The following is a 25,524-nucleotide window of genomic DNA, read 5'->3' as shown; positions in this document are numbered from 1 at the left end:
CGCCGCGCGCTCGCCAATGCGGGCCCGGAGCCCGGCCCGAGCCCCCCCCGGAGCCGCCCGCAGCCCCCTGGCCCGACCGCCCGCCCCGGACCCATGCGGCGGCTCCGGGAGCGGTTCCGGAGGTGAGCTCGCCGCGACCACCGGCGGAGATGGGATCCGCCTGCCTGCCCGAGCCGCTCCCCGCGGGATGGGACCCCCGGGCGGGTGAGGGGTGGGTGGGGGAGCTGGGATTTTCTCGCCGGTGCCAGGAGGGGAGGGCAGCGAGGTCCCGAGTGGGCGGTGAGGAGGGTCTTTGTTTGTGTGCTTGTTTGTTCATCGCCGCCGTGAAATGGGTGAAGGTTCGCGCATCCGGCCCTGTGTCACAGCGGGGCCCGACCTGTGGCTCCTGGGCCGGGCCGGGTCAGCGCCCGCCGGCCCCGTGCGGCTCCGCGGGGCCGCGGAGCTCCTTGTTCTGCCTCCCAGGGCGCGCTGAGTACCGTGGAATCACAGAATGCTCCGGGTTGGAAGCGCCTTAAAGCTCATCGCGTTCTACCCGGCTGCCATGGACAGCGATACCTCGCACTAGACCAGGTTCCTCCAAGCCCTGTCCAACTTGGCCTTGGATGCTTCCAGGGATGGGACAGCCGTAGCTTCTCTGTGACAGGGCTTCAAGCAACCTCACAGGGAAGATTTACTTCCTAGTATCCAATCTCAATCTGTGCTTTTTCAGGTTAAAAATCAGCCCTCATTCAGCTTTAGATGCTGCTCATGTTCACGGGGAGGTTGACTGGGTAACTGCGGTCGTGCTTCTTGGATAAACATCTGTGGGCTTTGGTTCTTCACTGTCCAGATGCCAGGCCAGTAACAGCTGATGGACAGCCCATCTCCTGGGTGAGGCCAGTTTCACAGTGGCTTCCCTGACCAGGTACCTTCCATAGGGCTGCTTTTGCTCTCCTTTCACCATCTTGCTCAAGAAACTGAAACCTAAGTATTAAAAGGGAAATAAAACTCAAAGAGAAAAACATAAATGCAGTCAGACGTGGTTTCTGTGCTAGCCCACACCTCGGCTGGCTGGTCCCTTGCCCCTTAGCTCAGATGTGCTGCAGCACCTGGGGTGACTTGTGGTTGCTGCCCACTCTTCACTTGAATTGCTGCCTTTCATTCTTGCCAGAAGGCTGGGGAGGCTTTGGGGAGGTTGGTGGGATGCACAGACACTTTTTTCCATGACACAATCTATGTATGATAGCAGAGTTGTTTGTGGATTCTCAGAGTATTGCAGGTTTCCTTTTATCTTTAGTATCGTGCTGTAAGTACATGAACCTTCACACAGCGTGGGATTTCACTGATATTTCCAAATAAGGGAACTGCTTCTGCACTGATCTGAATTATTTCTGTGCCTCAGATGTTGAGCGATAGTAAAGATTAGTAAAGTGAACAGTTACAAACGACGGCTAGATACTGTCACATCCAGGGAGGAAGATGGATCTACTTTAACTGAATGAATTTGATCAAAGCCAAATTTGGTCCAAGCAAGCTTTTAATAAATCCTTTCCTTTCTCTTCAACATCTAATCTGGGTGGTCATCAGATCTGTTTTGACCTGCTTATATATTTTTTGTTTTCCTCTTGAAAACAAAGAGCTTAGGTAACATCCTAGATACTGAAGCATATTTTTAGGTGATGAAGAAATTTTTAACCCCATTTGATACTACTGCCGGTTTTGTGGAGTTACGCCCACGTTGTTGCAGTTTCTCATATGCTGTTATTTGCGGTTTATTAGGTCTAAATGGCTTATCCTGCTGCTGGAAAGCACAAAGAAAGAAAGGCACAAAAACAGGGAATGTGCTTTTAAGCTGGTAAAAGGAAGTATGAGGTATTTTGAGCTGAATAAAGGAAATATACTTCCTGAAAAGACTAAAAAAATCCAGATCTTTGAGGCCATTATAAGTGCTTGCTGTTTTTACTGACATTCTGCTTCATGCTTAAAACATTAATTCATTCAGCAGATGGGAATCATCAATAAGGCAAGATTTGATTTCCCTTCTGCAGTCTGGGGTCTGAGCTTGTTGTGGTGCCAGACAAATGCCATACAGATATGTGCAATGGATTTAGGGTTTTGTAATTTATTTTTCTAAGCTGGCTTTGCTTGCAAAGACAAAGCATTAAGAACCCTCGGACTTTCCTTCTGCTTTGTCTCCCAAATACTGTCTTCTCTTAATTCTGGAATCTCTGGGAAACATACAGCATCTGTTCCTTGGAAATGAATAGGAGCTTGAGATTAGGGTCTGTCACAAAGGATGGATCAGTCTGTGTGTTTTAGAATTTAAAATATTTCAAGTATTTCAAGATCAAAGATCAAGTAGTGTGAATGAAGGGGTATGAGTTTCTCCCCTCTTGCTTTAAATTGCTGTATTTCTCTCTCAGTACCTTTTTTCTGCTTATATTGGGAGTAAGTTCATCAAAAGTTGTTTGTTTGCTGTGAAATTCTGAGTCTTCAGCTTCCTTGGCCTTGAGCAGATTCTGAGCATTGAGAATTTAAATTGTGAAAAGGAACTCACAGCTTAGTTCAGTGCAAAAGCATTCTGCTCTCCTGTCTGGCTGCAAACCGTTCTCAGTCTCTTCATTTCAGAAATTTCTTATTCTGCTATTGAAGGCGTTAATATTTTATCTTAGATGTCTTTTGTTGTCAGTATCTTAAATGGAGAAATATTTGTGCATCCTTGGGAGATGTGCTGCATATCCTCTGATTAAATGATTCTGGTTTCACCAGATCTGCTGTTAAAGAATACATCAGGGATTTGCTAGAGGATCTAAAAGGCTTCAATTAAAGACATTTCCTGTAAACTGCAGTCCAGTTCAGTGGGACTTCATCAGACTGTCCTGCATTTGATAATAACCTTAATGGCTGTGTTATAGAGAGCCTTTGTTTAGGAGTAAACAGCCTATGAATGCTCTACTGAGCTTCCACTTTTAGGAAGGTGAGATTATAATTCCCACAATTATCTTTTCCAGAAGAGGCAAATGTGACCTGTAGATAGCAGGAAGAACAATGTCCCTGTGTTGCTGTACTCACGAGGCAGGAAACAAGCATCCATTGTTGGTGGTGGCATGGGGTTTGTTTGCTTATTTATCTTTAAGAAAGAGCAGAGCTGTTTTGCCTTTAGAATGTGAATAAGCAACCACATTTTTCTACATTTGTGTTGCAATGTCATATGTGTCTATAACTGCAGGAGTATATGACTGACTTTAACAGTGTGTGTCAAAATAATTTTCCTGGTTTTGATGAGCACATCAGTAATATCACAGAGCAGCTATTTTCAAAATTCACGTCTCTTTCTTAAGACATTAAGCCTAAACTGTCACGCTGAAAATGAAACAAACTCGTGAGGAGCACTGGCTGCCATTATTGCCCTTCCAACCACCTCGTTAATGATCCTCCCTCTGAAGTTGATCCTGATAGTGTTTATAAATAGTTAATTATCAAAGGGCAGAGAGGAGTAACTGAAAGTTTGCTTTATTAAGACTGTTGCCTGTGAGCAGTGACCTGAGCAAACGCTTTCCAGCCTTTGGCATCAGGGTCTGCAGCCTGTTGGAGGCAATCCCTCTCAGAAGGGAGAGATGCAGGTCCATCAGATGTGCAGCAGAGTTGGTGCTGGGGCATTGTAAGACCCATTTCTGCAAGGCAGAGGTGAAACTGAGCACTTCCCCTCCTTCCAAAACACGCTGGTGGTGTTGGTGTTATTGTGTAAACACTGAGGTGAAGGGGATGGGTGAGGTGGTGCTAATGCTGGAGTTCTGCTGGAGCTCTGGTGCAGAATATTTGCATCAGTCCTGTGCTGCCACAAACAGAACCGGGAAAAAACTAAAATCTGTGTGTAGGTAACAGAGCAAGGGTAGATTTGTTACTGTCTTTGTGTTCTGTTCTATGGCTAATGAATGTCTTTAAATTAGTGATAATAAGAGGTCCTAATTTCTAAAGTATTTGTTCATAATTCTGAAATCTAACATTACCCCTAGATCCAAAGTGATGGCTTTAGAAAGATGCAGTGTATTTCCTAATGAAAAAAAAAGAAAAAAAAATTAAAAGTAGGCTAATGTTGGATAATAGAAGATCCCATTAGGAGGCATCAATTATTTATAGATTTTTATATGATAATAGTATCTTATATAGAAATTTGGAACAACAAGAATTATAAAGTTACTACAGAATATAAGATTATTCCTTTTGGTTCTTCAGACTTCCAAGGTACCACCACAGAGAAATGTAAGAATATTCTGGATGTGATAAGTAAAAAGTTTCCCATGACTTTGAATTTATGGAGTTGGACAAGGGCAGTCCAAGCCTGGCCACTCACTGAGCCAACAGATGCTTTTATTTTTAAACTTTTCCCTGACTTGGAAGCAGAACTGAGCAAACTGAATGTTCCATCTTTAGAGGATGCAGAGATGGTGTTCAGCAGCTGTTGAAGACATACAAGCACTGGGAATAAAGTAATTTTCCAAATATTCCGCGAGCCTTTGTGATGACAGTGTCATTGTCTTCTTGGAGAGGAGAGCAAGGTGCCATTTGTCACTGACAAAAGAATTGCCATTTTTAACCATATCTTAACTCCTGCAGGGTTATTAATGTGCTAACAACCATTTATGTTCTGTGTCTGTGAATTAAATCCACAATTTTCTTAGCCTTTGTTTTAATACCAATGAGAATGTTTCTTGAAATTGCCATCATTTGGGGAGGGATCATGGCACTGTTATTTTCCCAATGCTGCTATATTTTCATATATCAGTTTAGAAAAAAATGGTTCACAAGTCACTTAATAAATCAGTCAAGAAAACCAAGTGAAAAAATGAGCCACTTCATGCTCCAGACACAAAAAATGCTTGCTATTAGGAGTCAAAAAAATCAGTGTTCAAGTGCTCCAAATTGGAATATTGCTGGAGTTTCAAGAACTTCTTAAAAGAAGAGTAACCCCTGACAGCTATGATGAACTCCATATTTCAAGAATAATTTGAGTTCTTGCCATGTAATTTAAATAGGAAGTGTTTCATTCTTCCTCTGACCAAACTGTCAGAAAAGAGGGAGTCTGACTGCTCTATGTGAACTCCTGATTAAAGATAACCATTAAAGATTACCATCCCTTGCACCAGGCAGTCACAGGAATTTATTTAACATGTGTGTCTGGTAAGAGACTTTACTTGGGAGAACTTGCAATTTAAATCACAGTTACTTTGAACATGTCTGTACTTAAAATTCTTAACACTACCTGGTTGGAAGTATTCCTTCATTTCCTTCATGACCCTCAGAGAGGTGTTTCAGTAACATTCCTGAAAGTACTTCTTAATTATTCAACAGGTTCATGAACCACCCAGCTCCAGCCAACAGCCGCTACAAACCCACTTGCTATGAGCATGCTGCTAACTGTTACACACATGCAGTAAGTACACTTCTGGCTTCTTTTTCTATTTTTTTCTTTAACCAGATGTTTCAATAATTTTTTATTATTTTATATATATATAAAATTTTTTATGTGATTGGATTGCTAAATGCTTATCTTTGCCTCACTGTGTTCATATCTACAGCCTCTCTCTGGTTTTGTGCATATAAGCATTAACTGTAACAGTCCAGAAAATTGGATGTTTGGTAATGTTTTGAATCTCTTGGAGCTCCAGACACTTCGTAAGATTCATTTTCACCAGTGTTACAGATCTTTAACTTGATATTTTCGCTCTGTTCCAGTCAAAGGATGCCTGCAGTAAAGGGGATATAGGCCACTACTAGTTAGCCTGCAAGGTGGATTTCCCAGGTCTGCCCTGACACAATATTTACAAATTGTAAACTGGAAGTATAAGAAATATTTATCCATGTGAGAAATGGGAAGGCCTCATCAGACTGTCTGTGGGTTTGGGCAACAAGAGCTGGAACATTTTAATTGTGATACCTACTGACTCTTCAAGAAATCTGCTGTTTTGCAAGAGCCCTGATAATGCTGATAGCCCTGCTGAAATGTCAAGTCATTCCTTATTTTCATAATGTAAGGACTTATTCTAGATTTACGTATATGGTATTCACATAAAAAAAAGAACAGAAGCAGTCCCCTTTGATTTTTTTTTCTTTTAGTAATTAGGAAGTTTAATTTGCTGTCTGGCACTTTGAAGAGGACTTAAAAATGTGTTTGCTTGCTTTTTAAGATAGCATTTGCCCTTTTATAAAAGCAGCTTGTGCGTCTCCTCAATCCCTCAACTCCAAACATCTGAAGTATGTTTGACTTTGTCCTCAGTCTCTTATCTCCAGTGTGTCTGAGTGAGCAGCAGATACGAAAGCTCAGAGTAGTGCCCAGGACTGCTCAGTTCTTGAAGGAGCTCTGTTCTTAAGGATCCCTTGTGCATATTTCATAAATAACCAGCATACAGCTCCGTGGTGCTGGTAAAAGCAGAATCACCTTGGTTTTGCATGCAAGACATAAAGCTGACTGAAGCTTCTGTGTTCTTAAGCCAAAGGTCTCATGTACAGCATTCTGTAAATATATGCTTATTTGCCTAGGGGATGAAGCAACATTCTGTTAGTTAGCACAAATATGTAGTTTATCTCATAATCCTTGTGCAAATCTTGTTTGCTCTGGCCAAAAAGTTAGATTTCAAAATATCTGGCAGATGTTGCTGTGCTCCTTAGCAATTTCAGCTTTCACCTAGTTGAAAAACAGGCATGTTTTACTCCTGCCTGTTAGCAGGACGTGACAACCAAGGTGGGTCAGTGTTTTCTGGTAGGCTGCAGTTTGTGGTGGAGCTGTCTGATTACTGTCTGAGCAAACTACCTGCTAAAACCTACAATGAACTGTTAAAACAAATATGCAATAACGTTTCATCAATATTTAAAGTCTTGAAATGGGAGTCTAAGCTGGGAAAAAACAGAAAAAGCTAGGGGGGTGTTTTTGTCTCCTTTGTGTTGCAGACTTACTAAATGTTAGATGGTGTAGTGGCTGAGTCTGTGCTGCTAGATTACAGTGTGAGTTTTCAATTAGACATTGATGATTCTATAGAACAGAATTCCACAATGATTCTCCAATATATTTTTATTCCAAGCTTTTATTCATAATTCAGGAAGCCGTCAACTTCTACTTTATGAATGTGGCTGTACTTCTCAGTAGGTATCCCATCTGATTTTGAACTTAAAAATACACAGGAATCAGTTTATGGCAGCTGCTTAATAAAAAAAAACAAACAAGCAACAAAAAAATAAGGGTAAAGGAGGGTATAGAATCCCAGGTACAATCTTTTGGTGCAATACTTAAAAGGTAGTTTTGTGTTGCATAGTAAGGTATCTTCAGATTTCTTACTTGTAAGGCTATTTTCAATGTCTTGGGGTTTTTTTTAGCTTTATATGAAGCATTGACTTGCCTTCAGACACTGGGAGAGGAATGGCAGCAAAGTAGTTGAAAACAGAAAAAACTGTTCTCTGTGTTCAAAGGAACAGGAAGGAAACAGGGCATGAGAAAAGCAGGGGTTGTGACAATTGGAGGGGAGAGATGACTCTTTCATAATGACGCTTTCTGGTGTATGTAAGGTTTTTCAGACAAAAGGTAGACCTAGTTGTGTTAAAACCTCAGGATTTAGACATGGCTTGCTTTATGCTACTTTAAATGTTTCTTCTAACTGCCTTAATAGGAGTAACTGTTCTTAAAATTAATTATAATCTGTATTCTAGGTTGGGTTAGTGAAGTGCATGGAAAAACAGAAGTAGTATAAATATTTTAAAAGTGAGACTTGGAGCATTTAGAAGGCCATTTGAGCATGGAAGAAGGGATGATGAAAATTTCAGAAGGACTTTTCTGATGAAAATGTCTCCATTCCCACTGACTGATGTAAGCAGTTTCTCTGCTCTCTGTGTGTTGCACAGGCCAAGTTGCTTCTGGGTCTCCCACTCTGTGTTACTGGTCTCCTAAAATTAGGGGAAAGTTGAAAAGTTGGGAGAGATGGTACCAGGAGTGCACTCGTGGAGCAGGCAGCTGGAGATGGGCACAGCCCTGCACGGTTCCCTCTAAGTGTCACATTTTTTGGGGCAGGGCTGGCAGTTTTATTGCTGTTTCTGTTGCCTTCCTTTCCAGAAAGGAAGTGCATGGACCATTTTTATGCCCTCAGTGTTTCCCTCCCAGTGAGAGGCTCGTGAGGCTGCAGCAGTAACACCATGCTCTGCTGCAGTGGCTCGTGCATCAAAGGGCATTGCTGCTGCCTGCATGATGTGCAAGGGAAATAACTTCACTTTCCAGGAATGTTATATACAAAAGCAAAACTTCCAACAGGTTTTTAAAGCTCTCTGTGGCAGAGATTGTCTGGAGAAATGTGGAAAGAATACAGGTAAAATGCTGGCCAGTGGAGCAGTATCCTCAGCAGCCCCAGACAGGTGGAAGGTACTGAATATTTTGCTGCAAGTTGGTAACCAGAGTGTGATTTCACTGAAGTGACCGTGATCAGCTTCACAGCTATTGTGTCAGCCTCTTTCCTTGTGCCTTAAGGGTTTTTACTTGTTGTGGCAGCAGGGTTTGTGATAGTTGGTTTCCCAAAATACACCACACAGAGGTTGTGGTGAAAACTACTCTGAAAGATTACCATCTGTAGATGTAAATTAACATATTTTAATCCTTTATCGTCTTCCTTATTGCAAAGAGCTTTTAACTTCATTCTCTCATTTTGTTCTGGAATTTCTCTAGAAAGCTTAGGAAACTGTTGCTTTCTCTCTTGTTCTGCACATCTTCCTTCCAGCCCCACTTCTTATGCAGCCAGGATTAATCACGGTGCTAAAATTAGTAAATTTGCACATCACAATTCTGGATTTGCTCACAGTACATTAAGTTACTGAGTTTGATGATATTCACTTGGAAGACTTGCACTCCATGATGAAATAAGCAAAGATTTTGTGACTTCTAGCTGGAGGTTTTTTCCAAGGAATATTGGCAACTAAGAAATGCTTTGTCATGCTGTAAAATGACACAGCACAATCCCACTCATTCTGTTAGTTCTGATTCTCTGACTGCTTTTTTGGTAAACTCCCCTCCTTTTAAAGGACTGGTTAATGGCTTTTCCATTCTGAAAGCTGGAGATTAAAATGCAATTCTTGTACGTGTAATTTTTTTCAAATGAACATGGGAAAATTTGCCTTTTTTGTGAGCTGAAGTTTTGTATTTCTTTTGTAAGATGGGTAAAGCCCATTGTGCCATATGTTACCTGTTATGGCATTGCCATCTGAAGAACTTTAATTGAGTTGGCTGGAACAGCAGGGTATCATTTCTGGATTTTGTATTTAATCTAGCTATTTTTTGGCCAAAAAAAAATTAATAAAACATCTCTTGTTTTGTCTGACAGTTCCCATGGTGCCTACCAAGCACAGAAAGGAAAATTGTTCCAAAAAGAACACTTAGAAAAAACAATCATTCCTTTTCATGGAATACAGTGCTCTTCCCTGTGAGAGGTAGAATTGTTCTTTAAAGCAGAACAAGGCAAAAAAGGGATTAAAGTCTTCATTCATGCGCTGTACTCTTGATTCTGAAGGTGCAAAGAAAGAGGCTATAAGAGAATTGCTTCTTGGTTTTAATTGTATCGCTTTATACACAATAATTGCTGGAAAGGGTGATTGACACTGAACTTTGTTTTGGCCCATTTGAGCATCCCATGTCACAGCTTAGCTTGTGAAGTATTTATTTGAGAAGATTGGTAAAAAGCTGGGGTCTCTGTGTAAGAAAGGCAGGTTATCCTCTGTAGTACCTAAATCCAAAGCCCAAAGAGGGCTCTTTTCCTGTGAAGTGGTCTCTGCCAGAGTCCCATAGCAGCTCGTGCCTAGGCTGTTACAGGGAATTAGTAGGAATTTGCTGTTTTACCTGATATTTATAGGTACTTGATATCTCTGAAACCTTTTAGTTCTCTGTCAAGTTTAGTCAAAACTGGAATTTGCACTAAAAATTGGGAAGGAAACTGAGGATACAGTGGGACTGTACAGCTTAGAGCCATGGCCACACCACCATTTCTGGGGCTAAGTATCCTGTCCCTGCAAAAACTGAATGAAACAGCTGTCACATCTCATCAGCTCCTGGCTGTGCCAGGGGCTTCAGCCACACTCCGTTCACACTGTGTGTCATGTGTGGAAAGCAGGAGTGACTGATCTCCTGAGGAGTGACGCATTTCAACTTTCCCTGAATTTATCCAGGATGTGTGCAGGAAACTCAGGGTTGGTGGTAAATGAGAAGCCAGGCTGGCAGACTATTTCTGGCCTTAAAGTGCACCAAGTCAACTTCCATAGTTCCATGACAAAGCTCAGGAAGTGTTTTCACCTCTAGTCCTAATGCTGTGAATGTATCAATGCCATGCTTTTCATTTCTAGGGCTCTACAGCTTTTGGTGGAAATATCCTAAATTTTGTAAAACATAAGGAAGTTCAATAGTAATGAAGCTACAGCTGATATACCTCAAAGTCAAAAGGAAAAGCCACTTGTTTTTTGTTCTTCTCAGATCCATTCAGTTTGCTCTGCATCCTCTACACTGAGCAGAACCTCAGTTTCCTCTGGTCTGTAATTAGGTGAAGGACAGATAGGTCAGGCTAGACTAGAACTCTGCAGTCTGAGCTATCAAACCTGTAATGCAAAGTGGCCAGATTTGTTTAAACATTGCTTGTTCCTGGCTTTATTGTTTAACATATGAGGCTTGGGTTAAATTACCAAGAATTTAACCCTAAGAAGCTTATTTGCAATTCAAGGGAACAAATTAGCATCTTAGACGTGCTATAGGGCCTGGAAGGGAATTTGTGCAGTGTTTGTAACTTAGAAGGCTGACTTGATACTGGATGGAGATGGATAGAAACATCTGAGTCAGTGAGCTCTCTTCTATAAGTACTTGTTGGACATAGGGTGTTTCTTAGGGTTTTTGGGGTTATTTTCTCCATCCCCCCGCCCCTTTTATTTTGCCTTTTCTGAAGGAGATAGAGGTACATCATGTATTTTATTCTGGAAGGGAGTGTAGTTTTAAATGTATGCATTTAAAGCCTGCAGTCACTTCTTGGGTGCTTCATGCAGGTGTGGTTATTTTATCATGATGCTTGAACAGGGCTTGTTTTGGAAGAAGTGAATTAGAAATGCTTGAGAGGAAGGTGGGAAGGAAAACAAAGTTGGATATGCTGCATTAGAGGAACATCTTTGTGCATTAAAAATCTATTCACGAGAGAAGTTTGCCACTAATTTATTTATGGTAGCTTAAACCCAAGTTCTGCAAAACTGTTGCTTAATTCTTGCAACTGCACTTTGCTAAATGCTTTGTTTTTTTCATTTGGGATTCGAGTTTATTTTGGTCTGGCTTGTGCTCTGTGTCTGTGCACAAGAGGTGGCTTAAATTCAAGCTTAGAGTAAGATCAACATGGTTTTAAAACATGAGGCAGAATGTCAAAATAAAGCCACTGCCGATACTTACCAAATTAGAGAAAAGAATTTGCTGTCATGGCTAGAGGAGTTGGTAACCTTCCCTGGTACCATGGGGGGAGAAATTCAGCAAAGCCAGATCTAACCTATGCCTGAGACATCGATTAATTTCTGGTATTGATGTGCCAGCTTAAAACCAAATGACAAAACTCCTCTGGCTGGGGCTGGGCTCTCTGCCTGCTGGTGCTGCTCTGTGGGTGGCACCAGGGCAGAGACGTGACAATGGCCTTTTGTTCTGGCAGTGCCTGATCGTTCCTGCCATCGTGGGCAGCGCCCTCCTGCACCGGCTGTCGGACGACCGCTGGGAGAAGATCACAGCATGGATGTACGGCGTGGGGCTCTGCGCCCTCTTCATCGTCTCCACCGTGTTCCACATCGTCTCCTGGAAAAAGAGTCACCTGAGGTAGCAGGGGAAAATGCTTCCCTTCCTCTTCATGTTCCCCATTGCATTTCTCAGTCAAAACCAGTTTTACAGGAGATTGGAGTGGTACTTTCTGAATCATGATAAAAACACCCTTGATTTTTTGGAAGAAAGAGTGAGCCAAGCTCATGTACCAGTGAACTTGAATGTTTGCTGCCTTGTCACAAAGAAAGTGTTTTTGGTATGCCCTAGTGGCTCTTAATCCAGAAGCAGAATGGGAAAAACATAATGTATGTTATAATACGATAATATCCCATTTCAGACATGAAGACACTCTCTGGGACTGTGGCATGCTCAAGTGCTTTGAGGAACACAGCTTTTGCCAATGCCCATCTAACCAGCAGCAAACCTCCTTGGGACCAAGGCAGCAATAGCAAAACTGACATGGGATTTGTTATTTTAATTTTATTTATCCCCTGTAAGACTTCCTAATTAATTCTGGGCCATAAATTGGATATAGCCAGTAGTCACTAAATAGTAACAGTGGGTGGAGTTGATGTGACAGGGATGCAAGGTGGGGTGGAGAAGGGGAGAGGCCTGGAGAAGTGCTCAGCTCTTAGGTGTCTCCATTCCCCCACGTGGTTCTGAGAGGGATGGACGTGATGGTATTTTCCCCAAAGTAATTCCAAAGCATGTCAGGAAAGTGAGATGATGCAAAAATATTCCCAAAATGTGTCATGGTGACCTGTTCTGTCTCTCTCCCCCTAGGACAATGGAGCATTGCTTTCACATGTGTGACAGAATGATGATCTATGTCTTCATTGCAGCATCCTACGCACCATGGTAAGAAATGGGGACCACAGCTGCAGAATCAAAGTTTTCCCAAAGTAAACAGTTTGTCATTGCAGCTTTCCAAAATCTATACATGGCTTCTTGGGTAGAACTGACCACATTATGTGTTGTGACAGACTGTGCAATGTCATCTCCTGGGCCTTGCTGAACGGAAAGTGGTGCAAGAAAACATCAGAAAGTAGTTTATTTATGTTCCACCTCAGTTTATGCTTTCCACCCATCACCACAAACACCTTCTGCCTCTCTGTGGGTACAATGTCCCAGTTTTTGTTCCCCCATCTTTCTGTAGTTAAAGCTCTGAGTATTTATTTGTTTTTATTAATCCCTACTGCTCTTGTGTCAGTGTGGTCTGTTTACTCATCACTTTTGTCTCATGGAACCTTTATGCCTCCAGGTTAAATCTCCGTGAGTTGGGACCTCTGGCATCTCACATGAGATGGTTTATCTGGCTGATGGCTGCTGGAGGAACCCTTTATGTATTTCTCTACCATGAAAAGTAAGAAATATTCTTTGCATTTAACTTCAAACTGAAAATTATCGTCAGAGAACAAGACCAAACTTTTTGTCTTGGAGATGAACTAGCAAGGTTCTCATCAAACAAGAAAAATTAAGTTGTCTCAATGTTTTATTCTCACTGGTACTTGCTGCAAGTGAAGGTGTCTGGGCAGTATTTAGAGAGAAGGTATTACCTGCAACTCCACAATGCAGAGATAAACACTAGTTTTAATTTTGTCATAAAACACTGGTTATCCATCTGCATAAAAGCTTTTTGTGTAATGACCCCACACCAACACATAGTTTAAAATATTCATTTTTGCTGTTGAAGGAAATGTTCATCCTTTTGTACACCTCCTTAAATGACTCAAATCATTCCTTTTTAGGTATAAGATCGTTGAACTCTTTTTCTATTTAGCGATGGGATTTTCTCCTGCTCTGGTAGTGACATCCATGGTAAGGAATGTGACTGTTAACAGTGCAAACAAACAAAACTTGCCTTTTATAACTAGCTTAAATTCCAGTGCAGCTCTTTCCTCTGCAGAGATGTTCATTTTAGTACACTATACTTGTAAGTGCTCTTTGCAGAGCAACCCAATACAGCCAGTTGTAATTTGGATTTACAGTTCACATCTCAGTGAAATGCTGCTTTGTTTTGTTCAGTCTGGGCTGCATTGTGTAGATAAAGAAAGCCTGGGTTTCTTGGTGCATCTGAAAAGCATCCTGCTCCAAACTTGTCTATAGTTACACACTTTAAATAATATTGATTAACCATCTCTGCTGCTAATATAAACGTGACACATTTTCAAGTTAATGCCTTAGCTGGCTGTATCAAAGTCTTGCTGGGAGGAGCTGCATTAAACTCACTTCCACAGAGTAATGTGGTTTTCTTTGTCTCCCTGATTGTCTGCTCTGCTGATGAAGCAAACCATCAGTCTTGTTTTAGTTCTTGAGTTGTGCCAGTATAACTTCTCTGGTGGTATGGGGACATAGTATATAAACACATTATTGTGCATTTCACAAAGTGCAGTATAAATACACTGCATTTCTCACTTGTCCATCTGTCCCACCCAACATTTTCTGAGCTGCCAGCTCCCTTTGCCTGGGGGGGAAAAGCACTGTGTATTTTATCCATAAATACTCTTTGCCCCTTGACTCCCTGCCCCTGACCTGTCCTTGTTCCCTGGCAGAGCAACACAGAGGGACTGCAGGAGGTGGCCTGGGGAGGTTTGATCTATTGCCTGGGCGTGGTGTTCTTCAAGAGTGATGGAGTGATCCCCTTTGCCCACGCCATCTGGCACATCTTCGTGGCCACAGCAGCTGCTGTCCATTACTATGCCATTTGGAAGTACCTTTACAGGAGTCCTGCAGACATCATTCGTCACTTATGAGATTATACAAAAAAATAATCTGCACTTGGCCTCTGTAACAGTATTATTTGAGTTAAAAGAATCTGGGGGAATTGGAAAAATTGCACAGCAAAACTGCACTGACTTTGGTAGTTCTGTGAACACGATTACTGTGAACTGATGTTTGTGTCCTGCCATTTCCCATCACATGGCAAGTGCTGTAAATAACCAAGATACTGTACTGCAGTAACCAAGAGTCCATTCCACATTAGCAGAACTGGCTACCTGATGTTTACAAACAAATTTTGTATGCTAGTTTAGTTTTACAATTTTTAACTATGTGAATTTTTCTAAATTAGTGATTCAAATGGTGAAGTCAGTGCAATAGTGAAAACGTAATGCTCTTGACATGAAATTGGTTTCTATCACCTTTCCACGAGTCATTTCTTAAACATGAATCAGAGACAACTAATCTACTTTTACCACCCATTATCTTGGTATAATGTGACTTTTATAGAAACTTTTCTGTGTTTTTTGTAAACTTTAAAAGTACATTTGTTGAACTGAAGACACACAACTGTCATCTATGCAGTTATTCATGTTGCAGTCTCTTGCAAGAAATGGTTACATTCCACACCCTGTTCTGAGGAGCAAACATTGTACCTCTTCCGAAGTTTGTGTTGCAGCTGTAATTGTAATAACCACTTTTACAAACTAAACCCTAAATGTGATTCTGCTGAGTTCTAACAAGGCAGCATTCTGCTCATTTACAGTACCACTGAACCAACTCTTAAGTTGGCTTTATTTGTGATGAAGAGCTGTAAAAGGAATAGCTGAGGTGATTTTCTCCTCCAGGTTCCCAGCTGTACCCATGGTGGGTACAGGGTGGGGGCTCCTGTGGGAATATCCCCCATCCAAGCCTTTTCCACTCATTTCCCCAGCCCGTGTAACACCTGTGGCATTGAGACTTGGCTTTCCAAAGGGACTTTGACTGCTCCCACCAGCTTTTGGTGGGGTGGTGCTGCTGGGAGTCCCAGGTGGGAGCAGCAGGCAGAGCATTGCTGAGCACCTGGAGCTCAGGGTTCTTCACAAGCCCAGGGAGCAGAGGGTGTCACTTGTCATCCTGGGACTTCACACAGAGTCCAACTGGTCTTTGTTACTGTCTGTCTGTGCAGGAAATCCAGCTGTGGTAGCAAGTCATGATTGTAGGACATGTGCTGAAATGACCAGTGTAGAAGAGTCACTGTAATCCTGTTTGTCCAATAACTGTAGCCTGTCCCACTATGTAATGAATGTCTTATATTAAGATTGACTTTATCCTTTTTCTAATTTACTCAGTTTTACATGTCAGTATTTAAAAACAAAACCAAAATGTGTTGCCTTTTTCAGATTTTGTTCTGGATCTTGCCTGTCTGCAAACAATAAATAGCAAGATAGGGATGTTTCAAAGGTCCTGTTTCACTCAGATTTGCCAGAGGGCCACGAGTTTTAGAGTATTTACATTTGTATAGGGAATTTACCAGAGGGACAAACTTTAAATTCAAGAGATTGAAGAATTGCTGTGTGGTGGTAGCAGGTGATCAGTGAAGTGGCAGCACCACAGCAAACTCAAACTGCCCCAAAAGAGAGCAAAGGGAACAGCTGGGCAGGTGATTCTGCTACAACAGTCTTGCAGATCTGGATGCCTCAGTTTTTTAACATTCTGTCTGTTTTAATATTTTCCACTTTTTGTGAGTCCATATATTTTGTTGAAATGCAGTACTAAAAACCACTAAAATACATGTAAAAGTTTTCTGTAGTCAGAAGTTAAAACTATTGCTTGAATATGTTTGTTTTAATTTTAAGTTAATTTTTCATGACATTTGCTTTTTGGAGTGTTTGAAATGGTTTTTAAGAAGTTTCAATTCGCCAAAAATATTTTGAATTACTGTATTCTAGTCAATATGATATTGAATGTACTAGACTAACAATAAACATTTGGTGCAATTTGGAAACTCTTGTTTTCTTGGTGGTTGTTTTTTTCCCCCTCCATGACTTGGGCAGGGCAGTCAGGAACTGACACTGTGGCCACTCCTGACAAAAGGATCCTGAGTTGAAGCTCATGACCCTCATGTCTGCTCAGCCAATGCTTTAAAAACAGTAAGAAAGACTGTAATCCAAATTATTCAATTTTTAGTATGGAAAAAATATATTTCTGTCTAAATTTTGGTAAATAGTTAGAACTTGCTTTTCCCTTTTGTTGTTCTGGGATATAAGAATATATTGGGATTTTTTTTTTCAGCTTAGAACATTGAAATACATAATTTTGCTCCTATCCCTGGAGGAGTATCATTGCATAAAATATAGACAGGCTGAACTAAAAATGTGTTTCTGTCTGGAAAGCAGGCATATCAATTAGTCTTTTCTTTTTTCCCTCCATCTAATTGCAGCTCTCGGGGCTGATTCCTCTCAGGAGTAAGGGTAGTGCATTTCCCAGTAATGCTTGCTGCAGTGCAGAGACTGGATTCCTTTGTCTTCCCAAGGCAAATGTTTTTAAAAGCACTTGCTTCTGTATTTTCTGTGCCTGTAGGTTTTAGAAGTGCAACAAGTAGGCTGAATCTAAATAAAGCAGAGATAGCAAACATTTCAGATGGACCTTTCCAGAAAATGGCTGGGATGCAGCAGGTACTTTGAATACTGGATATATTCTTAAATCATGTTTTTGTAACACAATATTCTGTGCATCAAAAATAATGAAATTAAAATAGGGCTTCATTTAAGGATTTATATTAGAGTGCTCATTTGAATTGTATTGGTTTAAAATAAACAGCAAGAAATGCCCAAAGACAATATTAATTTTTCTTCCTGTTAACAAAAAGAGGTCTAAAAGTAGGCTGCTGTTCAGTCCTGTCTGCTCCACATTCCTCTTAATTATTTGTGATTACAATCAGAATCTCCCAGTTCCAGGTAAGTAAGGAGGTCCTTTCCAAGGAGGCTTGAGTGGCCTTGTGGGTCCCTTCCAACTCAGTAAAATGCACATTGTTGGGGCTGGAATGAGCAAATTAAAGAGAAGATACTACAATTTTTCAGGTTTTTTTTCTTGCTTAAATGCCCCTCCTGCTCAGACTCTCTACACAATTCTTTACTTGGGTCTGGTGTGTTTAGCCACGAGATGTCCCTGAAGGCCAAGGCTGTCACAGTCACATCATGTGCTTGACTAAATCTTTTCTCCATGCTTTGCTATTTTTAAAGAGCACAGGGTGTTGGGCTCTGCTGCTGATTGCTTTCACCCACCAATAGGTGCCATAAGGTTAAAGCTAAAAATAGTTGACAAAAGAGTGCTCAGGATGGCACAGCAAGGCTGGCTCTGGGGTGTGGGTGCTTTCTGCCTTCCCTTTCTCAGCCACATGGACCACTGTGCTCCACAGCCAGAGCTGCTGCTCGGGAGCCTTTCAGTCATCATTTGTCTGAATAAATTCACCAGCCACTGTCAGAAGGAAGGGAATGGTCCTGAGATGTTCTCTCATGGCTGTTGGAAGTGTTGGGATGCCTTTCCCTGGGCATTCCCAGCACTGCCCAAGTGGCACAAGCAGCAGTGGTGTGGTGGCACTGCCCTGGGGCTGAACACCCCCATGCTCAGCCTTGGCTTGGCAGGAGCTCTGCAGGCTGCCTGGGGAATTCAGCACAGAGCACCTGCCCCAGCTGAACACACAGAGAATCCACTCCCAGGTCAAAGCCCAGGGAAAGCAGGGCTCTCTTGATGAAAGTGTTCAGATTCCTGTTTGGGTGGTGTTTGGTGGATGGTGTTTTGGTACTGAGCTGGGTGTCTGTCACTGGGTTTTTCCAGCCCAGGCATCCTCCTCCTGTCTGGTGAGCTCTAAGGGTGGCAGTGCTTGTGTCCTTTGCAGAGCCAGGGTGCTTGCTCCTAAGGATAAGCTGGGGAACCAAAATCCTGTTGCAAAAGGCTGGCAGAGAGGCCAGTTTCATAACCTAAGTCACATCATTAGCTAATGAAGCTCATGTGCTCTCAGAGGGATCTGTTCAGCTGTCTCTGTTGCTTAGCAGCCCCAGCCCTGCTGGCATGGATTTGAGTGCCCAGATCCTCTTGGTGCCTTTGCAAATCTCCCTTAAATTTTCAGAGGTGAAAAGCTGTTGGTAGAGACTGGCTGAAGGAGTGGCTTTAGCTCCAGCAGGCACCTCCTCACTGTCTGGTGGGTGGTGGTGGCTTCCAGGAGAGCCCCAGAGGTGAGACCAGAGGTGGCATGTGGCTCCTGTGACACAGCCAGCAGCTGAGCCACTCTCCAGCAGGACATTCAGAGCAGCCCACAGGATGTTTGGAGGGAGAGCAGTAGTTATTCTGGATGTTGAAACACTGAAACCCAACCCACAACACCTACTGAACATGGGGAACCTGTGGCACTTTTGGATTCAACCAGCAAGGATTTTGTAGCATCTTAAATGTTGGAGGATTGAACATTGTTGCTGTGGGAACTCAGCTGTCTTCTCTAATCAAAAGCCATGAATGTGGGGAGCTCAGGATTGGTCCAGGAATATAGAATTTATTTTTTTTTAAATACATGTCTTAATATATGAATATGTTTGAATGGAAATGGCTTTTGTCTTGAAGCTGATGGTGGTGCTGAGCAGCTTAATCTGCCTTCTGCTAAAACACTGAAAACAAAGATTGAAGGGACTGTGAGATATTTTTATTTTTAGCCCCTCCTCTGCCTGCAGGCAGGATGGACTCTGCCTGTCAGTCCTGACAGGCTTGTTCTAAAAAGCCTCTAATAATGGGGATTTCACAATCCTCCCAGGCAGTTTATTTCAATGTTTCACCCGCTGTCCTCTTGATTTTTGTTTTTGGGGTTTTGGTTTTTTTTTTTCTGGCTGCCCAAGCACTGTTTCCTTTGCTGTACTTTAAGCTTGTTACTCCTTGTCCTGTCTGCAGCAGCTCAGAGAAGAGCCCTTCCAGGCAGGTTTTCTGTAGCTGGAGACTCACTTCTTCCCTCGCTTTCTTCTCTCCTAGACTCAAACAAACTCAGTCCCTTCAATCTTGCTTCCCTGCCACCCTGTCTGACAGAGCCAGCAGGATGTTCCATGCTCCAGCACTTTTCCCTGCTGATGCAGGGACACGAGAAATTAGTGACAGTGCAGAAGGAGAGAGAGACGGAAGCAGGAGCTGTAATCCCATGTTTTGGGAGAGGGGCATCAAGTGAGAAAATTACCCCAAAACCAGCACACACAGCATCCCAAGAAGGCAGCTTTTCCTTCTTTGTAGCAATGAGGAACAAAGACACATGGACCTCCTTCTTGCTTGCTCAGAAGGAAACACTTCATTGCAAAAAAACAATTTTTATGCTCTAAACTTAAGCAAAACAAGCAGGCATTGGCTGCCTGCCTCTGCAGTGTTGCTGTTCATGTGTTCTTTTACCCAACCATCTTTTTTGATCTTGCAGCCTTCACGTCTCTCCCCAGCCAATCCCTGCCCCACACATGAGATGACCACACACCAGTCATAGAATTTGTTCTCTGCTTACATGACCTATTTTTTACCTTTTTACCTGTAAAGGTAGCTGAATTTTCCCAGAGTGCTTTCTGGTGAGCCAGAGTGAACAGAAGTGAACAGGACTTATCTCCCACATCTCCCCCTTCTTTGTTTAATCAATAAAATCACACCAAAGACAATTATGCCATATACTATTAAACATTTAAACCATACCCTGAAGGAGATGTTGTCTACAAGATTAGAAAAACCTGAGCAGATCCTGAAACATTTTCAGATGTAATATGAGTGAGCAAGGAAGAGGGGGAGTAACCCAGTAACAACCCTTCAAAAACACCAACACACGTCTTGACATGAACCATGTGGACATGGTGTCATCATTCATTTGCTCTGTCCATCTTAGGGGTGAGACAAGGGCAGGGCCTTTGCCAACCAGGATGGCACAACAAGTGGCTGCACACAGCAAAAGGAACCCATTTCACGTTGTGACCTGTGGAGACACGAGCACGACCCCTGCCCCATGCCAGCAGATCTAAGGGTCCTTTCCATTGCCCTGCTGACAGGTGTTTTACTGTCACCACAGGCCTGGGATGAGCCTTTCTATTGGAAGAATATTTTCTTTCACACGCTGTTTGGCCAACCTCCTCTGGATTCAGAAAACCGAGAACATACAAGGCCTTTGCAGATCTGTCATGTGGGCACTCTGACTCCACCTTCTTTTGTTTTTCAAGCATGGTTTTCAGTGTCCTGTGGGCACGTTCAACAATAGCCTGCCCAGTGGGAGAGTGGGGAATTCCTGTGTTGTGGGAGGCACCCCAGGGTTGTAAGAAGTGGGGAGTCTCTTCAGAAGTGTGGGCAGGCCCATTGTGTGTTTCAGAAGGCCTCAAGTGGTAAAAAAAGGTGAGCCAGTGCCCAGTGACACCCCAGGCCTTCTCTCCAGTGGGGGCAGTTGCCATCAAGAAATGAGACTAAGAGTCAACACACATGTAATCATATTTCAAATGACCAAATTCTGGAATATGAGTGACATGAGTTTGCAAATAGTTTGGAATGGCTGATCAATGGCCCCTATGAAAAAGATCCTTCAGTGAAGCTGAATCTATCTGCACAGTACTTCCAAATTGTTCTAAAGCATCCCTTCCCCATAATGTACAGGGTATAGCAGCAAGATATGGGCAAGAAATGATGCAATCCAGGCACTTTGCCCATCAGGGCCAAGAACAAGCTGAAGATGAGTGCTCTGTCTGGGGCACTGCTTTCCTTCCACACCAGTGAGGGTCGAGGTGGGGTTAATCACGGGACAATCACTGAGCCATTCCCTGCTTTTGGTGATGGAGACATCAGCTCTGGTATTGACAAGCCCTTTACGTTTTCTGCCATCTGTGCTGCATACCAAGCAGCTGAGCTGTTGTGATAGAACTTGTCCAGAAAAGGTGTGGCTGATGTGAGCTGCCAAAGCCACCCATGCCACGTTCACCCTTCCCACCAGGGGTTTTGTTGGAAAATGGAACAAGCTGTGCTGAACACTGACCTGCAGGTATAAAGCAAGGTGGCACTGCGACCCAGAGGATAATTTGTATTTCACCCTCATAATCTGAGTCGCTAGCACCAGGTAACACAAAAAGCCCCTGACTCAGTGGTGGAAGAACATCCAATTAACAAGCCACGTCTCCTCCAGGGCCACTGAAACCTCAGAACAGGGCAACAAATTCATCTGTAAGGTGGGCCCAGGGCTGAGCAGGGTGCTGTGTCCTTCCCCAGGGGTCATGTTTCTGTCTGGAGGCTGCAGAGGTGGAGAGGAAAGCAGGGAACAAAATACAGCTTCGAGGAATCAGGTTGCTGGGCCACAGTCCTGGTTACAATAAATTACCTCTGGCTGGTTCCATCCATCCCAGGTGAAACCTGGCTCTTGGGTGCTGTCTGAAGGCGGGGCTAATTTTCACATTTCGATTAATATTGAGCCTGTGAGTGTGCAGAATGATTGAGCACCATCCTTTCGAGCCCGAGCGTGTTTGACTCTTCCAGCCGCGATGTCTCTCAGTGGCACTGCTGAGGTGACACCTGCTTGTCCCTGAGCACCGTGACCTGGATCTTCACAGGTCTCACCTGCAGCAGCTGCACCGAGGGAAAAACACCCAAGGGAGAATAAGGGGATGTTGAAGAGGAAAAGCTGGCGGTGTTTGGAGCAGATCCCAGCGCTTGGAGCCGCTCACAGCTCTTGTGTGACCTCTTGTGTCGGCTCAGAGGGGCTCTCAGCATTCCCACCACGGATCTTTCCCATTTGCCCACCCACATTTGCATTTAGGGAGTGAATACATATTTAAAAAGACAAACTATACACTGTGGAAATGCGCCGGACACAGTCACAGTGACAAATCCTATTTATTGCTCTTAAATGCAATATCGAGGATTTGTTTTTTGCCGTCCAGACTTACCATGGGCATGACTGTGTCTTTATTTGGCTCCAGATTAATTTCTTTTAAGCAGCTGGGCAAGGGTGATAGAGGATTTAAAGCACCTCAAAGATTCTTAAGTTCTCACAGGTTTCATGAAAACTGGGACTTGGATGAGAGGAGTCAAAAAGAAAGAGCAAACTCAGCCCCAAGGCAGCGCCGGATGCTCCAAAGCTGCTGGAGCTGTGCCCAGCCAAGGGAACTCCTCAGGACTGGACTTTTCCAGTCATTTTTTTAAAATTTTAAACAATGGATTTTATTTTTCTGTGATAATTTCATCCATGAATGACCCCAGAAATGTTAAATCCACCAAATTTATCCTGAAGTCAAAGCAGGTGGGTTAAAACAAAAGCACTAGGACCCCAAACTGGCAAAAGCTCTGGAAAACTACTCCAAAATATTCCCTTAGCTCCTCATAAAGATGATAAAGATGTGTTTGGGATGTGCCTCCTGGGCTTGGGGTGGAGAGGAGATGGTTTATTTTAAATACTAACAGATTAAAGTATATTTATGCTACTAACTATGCTGCATTAATAATACCTCTTAAATTTTCTCTGAATATGTAAATGTGTACTAATAAATACCTCATCATATGTGAAAATTCTGTCATAAAAAGTAAATAAGAAATAAAACATCTCCAAAAAACATTTTATGTATTAGCTGCTCTATACTTTATATTAAAATATCATAATAAAAAGGCTGCCAAAAGCACACACAGAGGCAGTCAAGGAGGCCTTGTGTGTTTCTGCATTATAAGAACTATATTTTGTACATAATAAATAATATATATAGCAAATATCTTTCTAGCAATAAAATACACACAAAGCTCTAAATCCAAATTAATGAAGAAAATGCTGTTGAGTTGGCAGTGTGAAATGTAATTATTAAATGTCTCTGGTTGTGTGCATGTAAAGATAAATGTGCATAAACACCTGGACAGGATGAATGTGTGTATTAGAAGAAACACATGTTGTGTCCCATATAACATTCATTAATCTTCATCACAATATAAAATCTACTTCATATATTTTTGAAAAATATTCAAAAATATAAATCTAGCCTTTAAAAACAATACAAAAATTTAAATTTTAACCTTTAAATCACATAATTTTATACACGCTTCTGGGTAAAGATAAATCCCTTTTGTTTAAACCTGTGCTGGGTGTGTACAGGGAAACCTCAGTGACAGAGACCTGTGTGTGCAGAGGGGCTGAGCACGAGAGCCACAGGAAGGGTTTCTGGGCTATTAAACACATTTTGGTGCACCATATATGCTATATATTTATACTCAGATCTTTACCTGTCAGTGATGACAGTTTTTAGATGAATCTTCATGCAAAAATACTAGAAACCTTATTAATTCTTTTCCATATGCTATATGGAAATGAAATTTTTAAATTTCTCTCTGACTAGACAGTGAGAGGAAGGGGAGTGCACAGGTGTGTGTACACATAGGTGTCTGTGCATGATACAGAATGTGTAGTAAAAACAGACTTTTAAAGTAAGAAAATACATAATTTTAAATTTAAAAATATTAACCTAGATTATTAAATTCTACTAAGTATGCTGTATGAAAATATAACTGAGTTTATATCAGTGTATACAACAGTATATGGACACACTACATACATATATTTACACATATATATGTAGAGTGTATATATACATATAGATCTATAAATATGTATATAAACACACTCTCTCTCTCTCTATGTGTATCTATATCTATATCTATATCTATATCTATATCTATATCTATATCTATATCTATATACAGTCTATAGACACCCAGAGCTCACACAGGTGAGTGTGGAAATATATGTATATTATGAAAACTCTTGTGCATAATTCAGACCTTTCTAACAATAAAATATTTTTCATGTGTATTAAAAAAGTTTTATTCAAGTACTAAATTGTGGTAGCCTAAATGAGACACAGTTCTTAAACTTGTAAATATATAAAACACAGAAAGAGCTACAAGGATGTGTTTGTGTATTGTAGCAATTATAGTTTGTGCATAACATATATGGCAAAACCATCCTTTATAGCAATAAAATAAATATGTATTTTTTTTTTAAAGTTATAAAAGTTTATTAATAAAATAAGTGCTGTTAAATATTCTCTATGAAAGTGTAATTAGCCAATGTATAGCTCTATGGATGGCCAGGGATATATGTGCTTGTGCAGGTGCACATATGCATGTGGCTATTAGATCAAAAACACTTTCTGTCTCATTAAAATTTCTGTATTAATAAAGCTATTGATATATTTATAAAGGTGTATACAAGTAGGAAGCTAAAAGCAATTATGATAAACATGGCATATGAAAATGCAATTTTAATTTATATATTTTAAAATTTATATACACATGCATCTTTAATATGTATATTAAAATATATTCATTTATATTAGAGCTATATATTTAAAACTAATGAAAGCATGCACACACAGAGAGGGGAGACTGAGTCAGTGTATTATTAAAAGATACATTTTGTGCATAATAGGTACTGTGTATATTAAAATGCAGATTTTATAGGTAGGTGTGCCTATACATCATGCTCTGTACCCAGCTATAAATACACAGATACATATGTATTCATATTTAATAACTTGTATACAGGAAGGGTTCGTCCTGAATTACAGTTTTTCTCTCTCAGGCTGTATCTTTGTATAAACTAGAGATCTAAAAGCCTGTAGTATGTATCATCTGTCATGTGGTCCATATAAAATATTAGCTATAATGGAGAGTAAAATTAATAAGTTATGGTGTATACTGCAATAAAAAGTACTCCTTGATATGCAGCATTTTTATGAATTTACAGTGAATTAACACATGATCTCATGATACACCAAGTGTATAATGTATGGAAATGGTGCTTCCACTGTACCACTTTATTACTTTTATACATATATATAAAATAATATATTTTTGTTAAAATAGTAAATAGCAGTAATTATAGTATAATTTGAATTATTTCATCTCATGTAAATACACGTTTGCTGTGGTTATTCCCAACCCTGGTGGCAGCTGGGAAGGTTGGGGATATTTGCCCCCCCAAAAGCCCCCTGCCCTGACACACCAAAACAAGCACACAGCTG

The 25,524-nt window shown here is 41.5% G+C and overlaps 1 protein-coding gene across 2 annotated transcripts; it reads left to right on the top strand.

The window, feature by feature from the left end:
• The first annotated feature begins 2 nt into the window (after positions 1-2).
• On the top strand, positions 3-16,484 carry MMD (monocyte to macrophage differentiation associated). 2 transcript variants are annotated; one of them, XM_039715933.1, is made up of 7 exons: positions 3-122; positions 5,332-5,413; positions 11,676-11,836; positions 12,563-12,637; positions 13,041-13,142; positions 13,528-13,597; positions 14,332-16,484. In XM_039715933.1, the coding sequence occupies exons 1-7, from the start codon at positions 94-96 to the stop codon at positions 14,530-14,532; spliced, it is 720 nt and encodes a 239-aa protein (XP_039571867.1). In that variant the 5' UTR covers positions 3-93; the 3' UTR covers positions 14,533-16,484. The 2 variants fall into 2 exon arrangements, with proteins under 2 accessions (XP_039571867.1, XP_039571868.1); XM_039715934.1 differs by lacking the exon at positions 3-122 and adding an exon at positions 752-904.
• The last annotated feature ends 9,040 nt before the right edge of the window (positions 16,485-25,524 follow it).

The sequence above is a fragment of the Passer montanus genome, unplaced genomic scaffold (genome assembly GCF_014805655.1).
Source record: "Passer montanus isolate IOZ18808 unplaced genomic scaffold, ASM1480565v1 scaffold35, whole genome shotgun sequence".
Classification (NCBI taxonomy): domain Eukaryota; kingdom Metazoa; phylum Chordata; class Aves; order Passeriformes; family Passeridae; genus Passer; species Passer montanus.
The sequence above is the reverse complement of the archived record's forward strand: the minus strand, read 5'-3'. Positions and strand labels throughout refer to the sequence as shown.

Bases quoted from the DNA above. Each gene is read 5' to 3' on its own strand.
- MMD (XM_039715933.1), top strand. From the start codon at position 94: ATGCGGCGGCTCCGGGAGCGGTTCCGGAG. The intron at 5,414-11,675 runs GTAAGTACACTT...TTGTTCTGGCAG, and splicing joins CTAACTGTTACACACATGCA to TGCCTGATCGTTCCTGCCAT. The intron at 11,837-12,562 runs GTAGCAGGGGAA...CTCTCCCCCTAG, and splicing joins TGGAAAAAGAGTCACCTGAG to GACAATGGAGCATTGCTTTC.